The 16,576-nt window shown below is 28.8% G+C and overlaps 1 protein-coding gene and 1 non-coding gene across 2 annotated transcripts; both read left to right on the top strand.

Annotated features, from left to right (window-relative positions):
* The first annotated feature begins 1,486 nt into the window (after positions 1 to 1,486).
* Positions 1,487 to 1,594, top strand: LOC123683537. The gene has a single exon (XR_006748011.1). It is a non-coding gene; the product is annotated as a small nucleolar RNA U13 (small nucleolar RNA).
* An 8,623-nt stretch (positions 1,595 to 10,217) lies between these two features.
* LOC123682341 (histone H3.3 type 1-like) lies at positions 10,218 to 11,047 on the top strand. Its single transcript, XM_045620907.1, has 2 exons — positions 10,218 to 10,508; positions 10,810 to 11,047. The coding sequence occupies exons 1-2, from the start codon at positions 10,218 to 10,220 to the stop codon at positions 10,936 to 10,938; spliced, it is 420 nt and encodes a 139-aa protein (XP_045476863.1). The 3' UTR covers positions 10,939 to 11,047.
* Positions 11,048 to 16,576: the final 5,529 nt, after the last annotated feature.

Genomic DNA, 16,576 nt, shown 5'->3' with positions numbered 1-16,576 from the left:
TATGGTTTCAACTGTTGACGAGCACAGAAAAATTGAACTTTCTATAACAAGAGCAGTGTCCTTCCGTCAATCTGATTATTTCTATGCTTTTCACTTATTTCTACAAAATTCGAATCTATATTTATTTTATACGAATAGTTTCGAAAACATAAACGAACTTGGAAAAAGTTTACTACAATTATAATATTTGATTGACATCTTGCAACCTTATTGCGGATCTGTGGATAGATTGAAAACGATAAAAATTGGGATTTGAAAATAGGGGTTGATCGTATAAGAGTGAAAATTGAGAGAGATATGAAATTTTTTATTCTGTCATGACAAATTAAAAATAATTCTTACCAAAAAAATTGAAGTTTATAATTAACAAATAAAAAAAAGTGGTTAATCGTAGAGGGATGAAAAATTGAGAGTATAATCAGATTTTTTCTTTAAGTCGACAGAATAAAGAAAAAAATTTTGCCAAAAAATTAAAGTTTATAATTCACAAAAAAAAATAGGGGTTGATCGTAGAGGGGTGAAAATTGAGAGTAATATGAGATTTTTCATTTAAAGTCATGATAGAATAAAAAAAAATTTTTGCCAAAAAATTAAAGCTTATAATTAACAAATAAAAATAAGGGTTGAACGTAGAGGGGTGAAAAATTGAGAGTCATATGAGATTTTTCATTATAAGTCAAGACAAAATAAAAAAAAATTCTTGCAAAAAAAATAAAACTTTTTAATTACCAAATAAAAAATAAGGGTTGATCGTAGAGGGGTGAAAATTTAGGGTTGCATGTATTTTTGTATGATGTATCATAAAAAAATAAAAACAAAAAATTTTGTCTGAAAAATAAAAAAAAAAATTAAGGGGTGGACCACCCTTAACATTTAGGGGGATGAAAAATAGATGTTGTTTGATTTTCCCCCCTGACTAATATCCTCGCTAAGGATCACGAAAATCGGTCGAGCCGTTTCGGAGAAGTTCGATTACGCACCCCGTGACAGAAGAATTTTATATATTAGAAGAGAAGAAATAACCTATATGTATATCAGTTGCATTGGAAATGTAAACAAATATTTAAGTTTATTTAGCTATTAAATTATTCATTTATTAACAATATTTCCAATGATTTGCTAATCGAAATCTTGAATAAATCAATCAATTTCTGTTCAAGATAGATCCTAATAACCTCGAATCTCTATTGTGATAAAATATTATATTTGTACATTCAAATAAGAATAGGAACTTTGTAGTTTAAAAAATACCTATATTCTGCTTCTTCAGAAAATATTAGATGGAATTTTACTTGCAAAATATCTTCCCTATGTCTTTTTCTGCAATTTTTCTATATTTTACTTTCCCAAGATTTTACTTCCTATCAAATTATACTTTTCTCACGTTACTTCCAAATTTATCCGGTAGAGGCCACACTAAGTTATAAATTACTTTGCTTTCTCAACTGTTTGGTTTAAAGTTGAATACGATGCTCTACAAAAATCGATCCTTCTGATAGTTCAGATGGGAGATGATGACTGGGACTTTCAGGTTTCTACCTGAGGGCTGCAACCTTAATTGTTACGAATTTTGGCAGTCATTACCCTTCTGATCCCATTTAAAGGATCGCCAATTTTAAACCATATGAAAATTAAAATTTATAAACTTGGATGAATACTACATTTCACACACGAAATACTTTAAGAATATGATTGACTTATATCAGAAGATGATAAATCAGGAGTATATTAATTAACCAATAATTCTGTAGTGTTCTCGAAGTAGTTATAAAACAAGAAAAAGTTTTTGTCCAACTCCCTACGAAACCTTAATTATTAACCAAAAATGATCGCCAAAAGGTATATATTAGACAAACGGAAAGACCCATTCATATTTGAATCAATGAACATTTCAATAGTTCCCCCTAACAGCAAGAACAATTCTTCATTTTCATTCACTTATTAGAATTAGAACATACGTACAACCATAATTTTGAAATTCTACATGACAAAAATTAAAGTTATGGCTAACATCCTCAGAATCTCAGAAAATAATAATATTGAATCAACAATTGAAAGTTAGCAACTATCTTAAATATCTTACTGTAATCCATTAATTTCTGGAATTCCTAGAACTTCATCCACTTTATAAGTGATATGAGTGTCATTTTTAGAATTTCAATCATTGAAAACTTAATATCTGAAGAATTGCTACCATGTAGGAAAATATTTGAGATTCATAGAATTGAAAAGTGGTGATAAATTGACTATTATTTTAATTTTGATACACAAAAGTCGTTGCGCATTGAAAATAGTGTCTTAAACGATATTGAGCTTTAAGTTTACACAATTGATATCAACTGTCATCAATTCTTAAAAATTTTTCTGCAGCTTTCTCTTTAATTCACCCCGTATATCGACCTAATGTCTTCTTCTGTTGTACAAGCACACGGAATTGACGTTGATACTAAAAGATTAGTTGGTCAATATGAGAAAGAAAGACGGGACCGAATATAAAGAAGCAACGGTGAAGACAATGTGGAACGTTTTGAGCAAACTCTTGCAAAAAAGTACTATAATAATAATAATATAATATAATAAAATAACTATAACATTATGATTGACCCGTTTAACAATATAGTAATTAAATCAACCCGAGATGCCTACGATGCAATGGTATAATAAATCATCTATAGTAGAAAACAGCAACGAACCTGTGTAGTTAAATTTCAATAAAGTCACAAATTTTTTTTTTTTAATTTTCCGCCGAATATCCCTCGGGCATTCACAAATGAATGAATAATGAATAAATGAGTTTATTGAAGCAATACATATAACGGAAAACAGTTTCTGAAATACAATTAAATCTCAAGGAACGCATTAATAAACATATTTCTCAAGGTCGTATCTACGAACCTTCAATTGTCATAAAATTATCTCGTCTATTAACACTGTCCTAGGAACAATACTAATGAGAAATATCCAAAAGCAGCGAAGATGAATAATTGTATGACCACCTGATATAGTTGAAAAAATGAATAATGCTTCATATTCTTTAGGAAACTTTATATAAATTGTCCAATTTCTGTATTTCAGCTGATCTGAAGATGGCATCGTTCCTAAATCGAAAGTCACAGAATATAACAAATAAATTGAATTGTGTTTTACTGATGTCCCTTCACTTTCATAATTCTAGTACACTCTGTAGAATTTCATCCACAAGATCAATATTTAATTAAATTTGATTTTAGTTTACCTTTGCACTTGATATTGCAATTTATACGATGGCCCAATGCTAAAAACTATTCAAAATACATTATTTGATTTGAATAGGTTTTTGGAAAATGTTGTGTACTTCCCAGAGCCCAGAGCAATAATAAAGAGAAACCATAAATCATAAAATATACAATATATTATGGGAGGAATTTGTGTTTCCAACTTTTCCTTTTAATGGAATTTCATCACACAAAAATCAAAAGTAAATTTCTTTTAAAATCATCTTAATGAGGCAATATTAGAGATAATATCAGGTTTACTTTTCAACTGTTTCTCGACAGAATTTTATATATTTATTTCTACCTTTGGTTATATTTTCTCGGGGGATATATTGGATGATTCATTACGATGGCCTATTAGACGTTTATGAAAAATTACATTTTCTTGTGTAAATCATATTATTTTCCTTTGGAAATTGACCACCAGTCTCTTTAATTTCTTCATGAAACGTGTTTAGATCTTAGAAAATATCAATTCAATTGAGGTCTCAAAAATATGGCTAGTCCCAAAATCTTCAAAAATCTTGACAAAAGGGTTAATTTGTGCATTTAGAGGTTTAACCTCCGAAGTTTGGAAAAAAAAACACTATTTTCTATCATACTTAATATCAATGAAATATTAATACACATGATATTAATTATAATTTTTTTTTCATTACAGGAAGCCAGCGAGGCCTATCTTGTAAGTTTGTTTGAAGACATGAATTTGTATGCTGTCCATGCCAAGCGTGTCACAATTATGCCAAAGGATCTTTTTCTGGCCCGAAGACTTCATGGAAAAAGAACCTAAGAGGGAGACTCATTTATACAATCATAAAAATTTATTTTTTCCTTCGGTTCGAAATGGTTGTAAACCAAAAAATGTACTTAATTTTCATTGAACATCAAAGTTGAGATGAAAGGTGTTCACTCAATCAAAATTTTTTTCTGACTGCTTAAATGGATGAATGTTTTAAGTTTCATTAATTAATTTTGATCTTGTTTATTTATTTGCTTCATTTATATTTAATTTTTTTACTGAAAGAATTATTGAATGAATTCTATAGGTTAGGTTTCTATATTTAGTATAATCAATGTAAATTTCAATCAATAAATTCTAGTTAAAATAAAATATTTCTTTACTCCACTCCATTTGTTTTATCTGAAACTATTCAACATATGGCGGTTAAATCTAATTATGAGAAAGAGAATAATGACTAGTATTTGAAGAGAATTTCTCCACATAATATATAATATCCAATAACTAGATTCAATTCAAATCTAAAATTGTTTGATAAAGGAAGAAATTAAATCCTGTAAAAAATCTCCACGGCCATAAGGCAGTCTTAAGAAATATATCGATAAAATATTAAAGATTTGTAAAATATTAAAATTTCGAAAAGCCTTTCCACCAAAAGTTCGAGTTAGAGTTAAAAATAACTGATTGGATTAGGAACTATCTAGAAGTACATTATATTTTCATCGATTATTTATCTACGTGGGACAAAAGTTTCATTGGGTTCTTTTTTAAAAATTAAATATTGTATCAATAAGTCGAGGGTTCAAACCACTCGAGTTGTAAAATAAGTACGCACTTCTAAAATTAGCCTGCAAATAACCGAAATTAACACGAAATTAATTTTGTAAACCAGAAAATGATGTTCATAATTTTTGTTGAACATAAAAATTAAGATGGAAGGTGTTCACTTAATCATGATTATTTTACTGACGGGTTTATTGGATGAATGTTTCAAGTTTCATTAAGTTATTTTCATCTTGTTCATTTCTTTGTTTTATTTTTTTACTGAAGGGATTATTGAATGTATCTTTTCGGATAGGTTTTAAAAATTAAATTTGTGTATTCAGTGATGTATAGCCATGAATTAATAAAATTGCATATATAACAAAATATTTCAATTTGTTATCTAGAATAATTCAACATATGGCGGATAAATCTAATTATGATATATGCAATAATAACTAGAAATTGAAGAGAATTTCCTCATATAATACAGGATGTTTCAAGTTCGACTGCCTATTAGACGTTTCTGGAGAACGGGGCCTATTTGAAATCTGAAAATTTGGAATATGGCATTGTTCATGATGCTCTATTAATCTGAATTATTTTCGAAGCTCCGGTACTGCCGGTTACATAAGAAATGAAAAACAATTTTTCAAAAAACACTTTTTTTTCATTTTATGTCTTATTATTATTATCAAGATTTCCTTTCTCAATTACTCCTTCTTAAAATGATTACGTTTGTCCATATGGTTTTCGAAATATTAAGAAAAAACCGAAAAAAAGCGAATTTCCATAGTCACTATTACGTGAATTATGTTTACTGTAAATATCCTCGTATGCGTATACGCATATATGATGTAGGAATATCGTGCATATCTTGAACTTGGGAAATATTATCACAGGGTGTTTCAAATATTGTGCCAAAAACTGTGAAAAAAATTTTATCATAACTTTCAATTTTCAAATAAGAACCCTATTTTTTTACGTTTGCGTTCAATTCTACGGAGAAAAATGGAGGTAATGACCAAACATGATAATGGTCCCAAATTCAATAATTCAAGAGTTATTCGAGATTTTATGAATTTATGTATACGTTGGGTCAATTTCCGGAGCTTCGAGAATATTTTAGCTTAATAGGGTATCATAAACAATGTCATATACCGAATTTTTAGATTTCAAATGGGCCCCGTTCTCCAGAAACTTCTAATAGGCAGTCAAACTTGAAACACCCTGTATATATTATTCAAATACTATTTTTTATTCAGATCTGAAAAGGTTTGAATATAGAAGAAATTGAATCCAGTGAAAGATCCCCGAGAATCTATAGCAGTCTTAATAAATATATCAATTAAGATATTGAAGATTTTTGAAATTATACAATTCCAGAAGCCTTATCCTCAAAAAATCGATAGATCAAGTTATGATCGAATTAACTTTTTTATGCATTTAACTTGTCAAAACTAATTTCAGAATTTGGAAATTGAAGAAAAATTCGGCTGTACAACTTCCCTGTGAAATAGAGTACTGATTCTTCGGATTTCAATGGAAAAATATGTTTTACAGAGCCTCAAAAAAAGAAATCAATTTAATTTTAATTAATGGAATGTCAACGGCATTTTTAACAAAGTAAGTGAACTTGAATTACTAACAAAAATAATTGAACTATAAATTATTCGCAAACGAGAATCTAAAATTCTTAACTTGTACAAAAATCTAAAATTGCAAAATTTTATTCAATTGATGAACCCAAAAATAAGCACGGAAGGCTGATTATTCATTATTAAAAACATTTAAAACCGGTAGGAAATTATCTTCTCGATTATCCTTAACAAGGTCATCATCATAACTTGTTACATAGGACATCAAAGTCCGATAGACACATCCGAAATCGAATACCTCCTAATGGGTTTGTTCACTGGCTTACAGACCCTCAAAACGAAACATTAATTCATTTAAATGGAATAACAACGGCATTTTTAACAAAGTTAATGATTTTTAAATACAAACAAAAGAAATTAAAATGAAAATTATTTGCCTACAGGAAATCTAAAATTGCAAACTTTGACAAAAATATGAAATTGCATACTTTCATTTGATTGGGCCGCAAGCTTCACAACAAGACATTAATTCAATTAATGCCAACGGCATTTTTAACAAAGTAATGAACTTTGAATTCTAGGAAATTGAAATAGAAATTATTTGCATACAGAAAATCTAAAATTGCAAACTTTGACAAGAATCTAAAATTGAAAAACTTTCAGTTAATTAATGAACCCAAAAATATTTTCGGAGGACTTATTATTTTTTATAAAAGACATTTAAAACCGAAAGAAATTCTAACTAATACAATAAACTCTGAGCTTTTAGCAAATTTGCTTAACGAGGTCATCATCATAAACTATTACAACGGACATCCCAAATCGAATACCTAATGGACTTGTAAGTAAAGTAAGTAATAACAGTGGATTACAATAATAGAAGCCATTCATGGAAATCTTTTACAATGAATAGAAATGGTAACCTTCTCAAAAGTACCTAGATAAAACAACTCTCTCATTAATTTTCTAAGAAATTCCTATAACTCATTCAAGCGTATCAAATACAAATGTGTGCCACTGAAAATAGATCTGTGGCCTGCGGTCATATTCTTTCGTCTAGGTGAAGATTATAGAATAAGGAATGAAGAGAGAAGTAGGTATTGAAAAAAACTATTAGAAATATTATTAAGAATCTATTAAAAAATATATATATAAAAATATAGTTACTTTACATTAATAGAAAGAAATGATATTTATGGGAGGAGTCAGTATTTCCAAATTCTCCTTTAAGGTCAGTTTCAACACCAAAAATGCAAAAGGGAATATCTTTAAAAAAAATCAAAAATAAAATTTCAGAGATAATTTTATATTTTTCAATGGAGGAAATTGCCTAAATTATGTTTCTCAACTACTATTAGACGTTTAACATATATTAATCGGAATTTTGTTTTGACAAATTGCATGTTGCGGTTTGAGACAATAATCATTCTCCTCGAAATATTTTCAAATATCAACTCCTTCCGTTTATACCTTAAACCGAGCCTTTAACTAACTACTACTTTCTTATTTTAAAGGGCACACCCAGTATATTGTCGTATTATTAGATAGATAGCTTATTTGATGACAATTTCTACAATATGCTATAAATTAGGTGAAAACTCAATGGTTTATGAGTTTCTCATAATAAAAATGATGGCAATGAGGACTCACCTTTTTTTGAATATTTCTGTAGGAAAAGTTCATTGCGAAAAAACCTACTTAATTTTCGATCCTACCAATAAGTTGTATTATGAGATTGTTTGTGGTTTGGCGGAAATATGAGAAGATAATGAACTTAGACAACACAAATTCATCAAAATCAAGATTCTTCAAATTACAACTTATACTTTTTATTCTTTCAGACAATTATAAGTGTAAATCAAGGGGACTTACTCAAGCAAACCCTATACCTTAAAAGAAAACTTTAAGAGACTAGTAAAATTTTTCAATTAATCACTTGCAATTAATATGAATGAAAACTCATTGATGAAATGTCAAATTTAGTGGATATATCGCATTTCAGTTTCTTTCTGTACTTTCCGGAAGTAACAAACTACTCCAATCAATAAGAAACTGCAATTTTTTCGAATATCAAGTTCATCCTCAATAACTTCTACCTAAAGTTTTTATTTTAGATATATTTTTTACCTGAGTAACGCCTTTTATTTTTATACGTAGAATGAACAGAAAAAATAAAAAAATATAGGTTGTAATTTGAAAATTCTGAATTCTGATGAATTTGTGATGTCAGAGTTCATTTTCTTCTCATGAACACATTATACATTTTTGGTCCGAACCAAGTTATAGTAGAAGCGTATTGCGAGGATCGAAAATTAAAAAGATATTTTTTTTTCTACACACTTTTACAGCCCTAATCCGTTTCATAATGGTATCCATTATGATAGAAATTTTGCATAACGATATAGGTTTTTAATCAAAGAAACCAATAATATTTCAATCAAGCAGCTAATCATTTGACATTTCCTTTAAATTCCTATCTAATTGTTTCATTTGTCAAAATCAGTAGTCATATTTTCGTAGAATACATTACATATACCCTACGATATTTTTATTATCAAAATGTCTGATATAGAAGAATTACCATCGACTTCTCCACACATATCGGACAAAACGGCCACCCTCTTTTTATACGTAGAATTGACTGAAATAATAAAAAATATAGGATCCAAAATTTCGAAATCTTGAATTTTGATGAATTTGATTTGTCCATGTTCATGATCATCTGATAAACACCCTGTACATTTATGGTCCAAACCTCAAACATTCTCATAATACTACGGATATGCAGAATCAAAAATGAAAAAGGGTTTTTCGAAAAATACTTTTTCTGTGGAAATATTCGAAAAAATGTGTGACCTCGTCGCAACCGTTTTTTCCATAAGATTAACTCATGAACCTTTGAGTTTTTAATGAAGTTATAGCTGAAATTGTTATCAATTAAACTATATTTGATGTAGTCTGTTTTCGATATAACCGGAAGTGGGAGAAGTATGGAAATATTTTAGGGAATATGAGAAATTTCAGCACAAATTATGATTAGTTCTCCATAAACGTCTAATAAGCTGTTTTCGTTTATACCATGTTAAAAAGATAATTTTTAAAAATATTAAGAATGTAAATCAAAATAATAAGAGGCGAGCTATGCCATATTCATGTTTCATTATAGAGGTTCGTGAGAAATCATAATAAGAATACAACTCAAACCAAACTCTGATTTATTTCTGAGAAAATAATTTGTAATTATCACTACTGTATATGCCCATGTCTTGAAACCCCCTCCCCATGTAAAACTGAAAGCTGGCTACGCCCGTGTAATGTAGGGATATTACAGAAGAAGAAAAAGAAGAGAATTTTAGAAAATTCAGTGGTGGAACACCGAAAAAAATCAAGTAAGGTACCGTATTCCCGTTGTTCGTCAAATTAGTGTTCAGTTAGTGTTCCGCAATCATATCGGTTTCGAGTCGACAGCGAACGTAGTACATCAAAAGTGAAGGGAATTTTGAATTTGTTTTCACAAACAAGGTTAGTTTATGTTCATATATTATTTTTTCTATAATCTATTTTTCACCATCAATTCGTTTTCATTTCGTTTGATATTTATTTATGCATTTTAAAAGAGGTTGTTTCATCTTCAGTTCGGTTTCCTGACTTTCAGAACCGCCTTTTCGTTTGATTTAGATTTTTATTAATTTTTTTGATATGATCGAAAAACCAAATTTTTTCATTAGTTCTATTATAATATCATTCTATCATTTAGTTCCAAATTCCAACGATTTATTCAAGAAGTATATGAAGTTGCATTGTTTAGAATTATACATATCTTGTATGCCTGTAACTTATTGTTTTATTTCTCTAGATCTCAACATGGCTCGTACCAAGCAAACAGCTCGTAAATCCACTGGAGGTAAAGGGGGAAAATTGCCAAGGAAACATTTGGCTACTAAGGCAGCGAGAAAAACGGCTCCAACATCTGGTGGAGTGAAAAAACCTCACAGATACCGTCCAGGCACTGTCGCTCTTCGTGAAATAAGAAGATACCAAAAATCCACTGACTTGCTCATCAAAAGAGCGCCATTCCAGCGTTTAGTCAAAGAAATAGCACAGGATTATAAAACTGATCTCCGTTTCCAAACGGCAACTATTGGTGCCCTTCAAGTAAGTACATTTTCTGACGTAAATCTACTATTTTTCCTTTGGAAATTGACGATCAGTGATGTTTCTTCAATATACTTATGAAATGGTTATATTTGAAAAGAAACATTTTATTGATATTTCAAATATAAGGCTAATTTCATATTTTTTTTTCAAATCTTAACAAAATGGTTAATTTGTTCATTGAAAATTGTTACCTCCAAAATTTGGTAAAGGAAATCTGATCTCCGCATTTAGGTTTTTCATGCTCAATATCAATAACAATTGCTTGAAATAATATTAATTATTTATTTTCATTTTACAGGAAGCCGCCGAAGCTTACTTGGTGGGTCTGTTCGAAGACACAAATTTGTGTGCCACCCATGCCAAGCGTGTAACTATTATGCCCAAGGATCTCCAACTGGCCCGTAGAATTCGTGGAGAAAGATCCTAAGAAGTTGGCTAATAATTTAGATGAAAGGTTTCACTTGAACGTAATATATTTTTAAGGGTTCGAAATATCCTGTCAACCTTTACATTGCGAACCTAATTTTTTAAACCAAAAAATGTACTTAATTTTCATTGAACATCAAAGTTAAAATGGAAGGTGTTCACTTAATTAAAAATTTTTTCTGTCTGCTTGAATCAATGAAAGTTTTGAGTTTTATTTATTAATTTTGATCTTGTTTATTTATTTGATTTATTTATATTTTAGTTTTTTACTGAAGGGATTATTTAATGAATGTATTTAGATTCTATAGGTTAAGTTTCTATATTTAGTATAATCAATGTATAATTAAAAATTCTAGCTATAATAAAATATTTCTATACTCCACTCCTTTTGTTTTATCTGGAACTATTCAACATATGGCGGATAAATCTAATTATGATAAAGAAAATAATGACTAGTAATTGAAGAGAATTTCTCCACATAATATATAATATCCAATAACTAGTTTCAATTCAAATCTGAAATTGTTTGATTAAGTGAGAAATTAAATCCTGTAAAAAATTTCCATGGCCATAAGGCAGTCTCAAGAAATATATCAATAAAATATTAAAGATTTGTACAATATTAAAATTCCGAAAGCCTTTCCCCCAAAAGTTCAAGTTAGAGTTAAAAATAACTGATTGGATTAGGAACTATCTAGAAGTACATTATATTTCCATCGATTATTTATCTACGTGGGACAAAAGTTTCGTTGGGTTTCTTTTTTAAAAATTAAATATTGTATCAATAAGTCGAGGGTTCAAACCACTCGAGTTTTAAAATAAGTACGCACTTCTAAAATTAGCCTGAAAATAACCGAAATTAACACGAAATTAATTTTGTAAACCAGAAAATGATGTTCATAATTTTTGTTGAACATAAAAATTAAGATGGAAGGTGTTCACTTAATCATGATTATTTTATTGATGAGTTTATGGGATGAATGTTTCAAATTTCATTAAGTTATTTTCATCTTGTTCATTTCTTTGTTTTATTTTTTACTGAAGGGATTATTGAATGTATCTTTTCGGATAGGTTTTAGAAATTGAATTTGTGTATTCAGTGATGTATAGCCATGAATTAATAAAATTGCATATATAACAAAATATTTCTATACTCCACCCCAATTTTTTTATCTAGAATCATTCAACATATGGTGGATAAATCTAATTATGATATATGCAATAATAACTAGAAATTGAAGAGAATTTCCTCATATTATACAGGATGTTTCAAGTTCGACTGCCTATTAGACGTTTCTGGAGAACGGGGTCTATTGGAAATCTGAAAATTTGGAATATGACATTGTTCATGATGCTCTATTGAGCTGAATTATTTTCGAAGCTCCGTTACTTCCGGTTACATAAGAAATGAAAAACAATTTTTCAAAAAACACTTTTTTTTCATTTTATGTCTAAGATAGTATCAAGATTTCCATTCTCAATTACTCCTTCTTGAAACGTTTGTCCATATGGTTTTCGAAACATTATGAAAAAACCGAAAAAAAAAGCGAATTTCCATAGTCACTATTACGTGAATTATGTTTACTGTGAATATCCTCCTATGCGTATACGCATATATGATGTAGGAATATCGTGCATATCTTGAACTTGAGAAATATCATTACAGGGTGTTTCAAATATTGTGCCAAAAATTGTGAACAAAATTTGATCATAACTTTCAATTTTCAAATAAGAACCCTATTTTTTTATGATTGCGTTGGATTCTACGGAGAAAAATGAAGGTAATGACCAAACATGATTATGCTCCCAAATTTAATAATTCAAAAGTTATTCGAGATTTTATCAATTTATGTATACGTTGGGTTAATTTCCGGAGCTTCGAGAATATTTTAGCTTAATAGGGTATCATAAACAATGTCATATTCCGAATTTTTAGATTTCAAATGGGCCCTGTTCTCCAGAAACGTCTAATAGGCAGTCAAACTTGAAACACCCTGTATATATTATTCAAATACTATTTTTTATTCAGATCTGAAAACTTTTGAATACAGAAGAAATTGAATCCAGTGAAAGATCCCCGAGAATCTATAGCAGTCTTAATAAATATATCAATTAATATATTGAAGATTTTTGAAATTATACAATTCCAGAAGCCTTATCTTCAAAAAGTTCATAGATTAAGTTATGATTAGTTATGTAATAGGTATTATTCAGTAATGCGAATCGAATTAACTTTTTTATGCATTTAATTACATAACTTGTCAACATCTTGACTAATAATTTAGATGAAAGGTTTCACTTGAACGTAATATATTTTTACTTACGCTATTATTGAATGAATGTTTTTAGTTAAGTTTTACAGGACAAGTTTTTTGTATTTTTGATGTGAGGACATAAGCAATAAAAAATAATTTAATAATACAATTAATATATTTCTTTTCTCTACCTCTTTTTTTTCAACTGAATTCATTCAACATATGGTGGATAAATCTAACTATGATAAATTGAATAATAAGTAGATATTGAAGAGAATCTCTTCACATTAAATATACCATTCAATTACTAATTAACCGATAATTAAAATTTAAAATGGTTTGAATATAACAGAAATTAAATCCGGTATAATATCCTCGAGACTCTGAGGAAATCTTAAGAAATATATCAACAAAAGATCAATGATTTGTGAAATATGGAAAGCTTTACCCCCAAAAGTACTAGGGATGACTGATTGGATTTAGAACTAGTTACTTATTTAGTTATACTTAGTACGAATCGAATTAAACTTTTTTTCAAACGTTCAATAACAACGTCTTAAATTAACTGACAAGATCATCGAAAATTTCTACTTCTACTCATGCGGAAGGAAAAGTGTTGCCTCTTAACAATGCTAACTATTATACTTCTTGTCGGTCAAAATGAATATAGCACGACAACCGTAACTAGGCAAATTTTCTATTGATCAATCAATTATTACGATCGTTAATATAAATCTTATTTAAAGTTGGATCTCCAGATTTTCACGAATTTCAAAACGATTCCTTTCGAAATAATATAGTAATGAGTTTAATTGTTGATTGGTAGATTAGGTTTTCATCGAATATAGATCTACTTGGAACAATTGTTTCATTCGTTTTCATTTTTAAAACTTTAACATTGCATCAATGATAAGAGAAGGGAAAACTCATACTCTGCAAATAAGGCATGAACAAATAACAAATCATTACCGATAGATTGATTGAAAAAAAAAAAAAAAGACTTGTAGATTGCATAAAAAAACAAAGGGAAATATAAAAGGTTCCATTTGAGACACATTACAAAAATTAAATATGCATAATGTTCAGGGAAGCTTCACATTGTTCCTATGATTTTTTTAATAATAATAATAATAATAAATTTTATTTAGCACTCGGCTATTGAAAACAATACAAATGTAATCCACTTACTCAATTAAATTCTTCATAAATATAACTCATTAAACATTTTTTGAATTCTCTATAATTATTACAATATTTGATCTTTTCAGGTAGTTTATTGAAGATAATTAATCCCCTGCTAAATGTGGATTTATTCATTAATGTAGTATTAACTTTTTCTAGGTAAAAATCATCTCGACGTCGTGTATTATAATTATGTATCTCATTAGCAAATTTTAGGTTTTCACTCAAATATTCAGGTAACATTTCATTCCTTGCTTTGAATATTAAATCTAATTCTATAAATAATCATTTGATTGACACTCATCAATTTCAAACAATTCAACATATTTCTTATGGGAGTTCTTTTATTACATTTCAAAATAATTATCATACCTCTATTTTGTACTTTTTGTAACCTGGCTATGCTACCTTTATTCAAATTAAACATAACTGACGAGCAATAATCCACATGAGGAAGTACCAATGATCTAAACAACATCAGTGACGTATTCATATCAATTTTACCCCTTATTCTAGATATGAAACCAACTTTTTTGGACATTTTATTTGCGATATAATCCACGTGAGACTGAAACTTTAAATTCTCGTCTAAAATCAATCCTAAGTATTTCATTTTAGTAACCCTCTCTACTTCATTTTTATCAATATTAATTCTGAAATTACTTATGTCGGTACTACGTGTTCTATATTCACTACCTATTAACATATACTTCGATTTTTTTATATTGACTTTCAAGTTATTGTCGCAAAGCCAAATGAACAACCTATCCAAATCCTCGTTAACTAATTTGAACAAAATTTCAACATCATATCCAGAAACATATATCATAGTATCATCCGCAAACAAAGTTATCTTACAATTCCATACATATTTCACTATATCATTTATATACAATAGAAATAAAATTGTTCCCAAATTTGTACCCTGGGGTACCCCAAATTCATTTTTTCCAATTGATGACACAAAATTTCCGAATTTTACTTTTTGCGTCCTTCCTGTCAAATATGACTCAAACCATTGAAAAACTTTCCCAGATAATCTTAGTTTTTTTTATTTTAAGTAACAGTAATTTTCTTATCAATTGTCTCAAATGCTCTTTGAAAGTCCAAAAACACTACCAATATCATCTTACCACTGTCAATATCCCCATCCACTTGTCACAACTATTCAACAATGTAGTTTCACAAGAATGAGCCACAAGAAAACCTGATTGATTTTTAGTGAGAATTTTATTTTCGAACAAACTTGTTTATAATCTATAAATAATGACTTCTCGTACTGAATGGACACCCTCTGCCAGATCTACCAACCTAATTCAATAGATACATTAGTCCTCACATTAAGTCTTGTATAGATTCTCTTGAAAATACTGTATATTGTCTGGTTAAAATGCATTTAATATATATTGAGTTATTGGGTATAGGTGACCAAATATATTCCAGTAAATTACTCTTTATTTCTATTCAGTAATGACGACGTTTCGGCTATTGTTTGTAGCCATTCTCAAGTCATTATGAAACAAGTATTTCTAAAACAGAGTAAGCACTATCGTTACTATTATTCTATTATTCATGATCTCTGAGATGTGAAAATATATGTACAATTATATTCTTGGGAAATTTCACGGAAATATCAGATGGACAAATGTGTGATTGATGCAAAAAAAAATTCAATAATTTACGTGGAAAAACTTTGAGTACGTAAATTAAAATACTCTGCTAATAGATACACTATCTTCGTTATTTTAACTTGTAATTTTGATTGACTTATACGCAACTGAACAACTCATCATAAAATTATATCCAATTTGAAAATCGAAAAAACATCAGGAATATTGGGGTTATTCCGCCATTTTGTTCATTTTCATTTTAGGTATAGGGTTTGCTTAAGTAACCCCCGAATTATGGATTCGAATTTGAAAATCTTAGGTTTTGATGAATTTGAGTTGTGTTCCCAACTTTTCTTTTTAATGGAATTTCAACACACAAAAATCAAAAGTAAATTTCTTTTAAAATCATCTTAATGAGGCAATATTGGAGATAATATCAGGTATACTTTTCAATTGTTTCTCAACAACATTTTATATATTTATTTCTACCTTTGGTTATGTTTTCTCGGGGGATATAGGTACTGGATGATTCATTACGATGGCCTGTTAGACGTTTACGAAAAATTAATCGAAATTTTGTGCTGAAAATTTG

The sequence above is a fragment of the Harmonia axyridis genome, chromosome 6 (genome assembly GCF_914767665.1).
Source record: "Harmonia axyridis chromosome 6, icHarAxyr1.1, whole genome shotgun sequence".
Lineage (NCBI taxonomy): Eukaryota > Metazoa > Arthropoda > Insecta > Coleoptera > Coccinellidae > Harmonia > Harmonia axyridis.
Note: the sequence above shows the minus strand (reverse complement) of the source record. Positions and strands in the feature narration are given on the sequence as shown.

Excerpts from the sequence above, each read along its gene's own strand:
- LOC123682341 (XM_045620907.1), top strand. The coding sequence starts at position 10,218 with ATGGCTCGTACCAAGCAAACAGCTCGTAAATCCACTGGAGGTAAAGGG. Across the intron at positions 10,509-10,809 it reads CAACTATTGGTGCCCTTCAA|GAAGCCGCCGAAGCTTACTT; the intron begins GTAAGTACATTT and ends TTCATTTTACAG.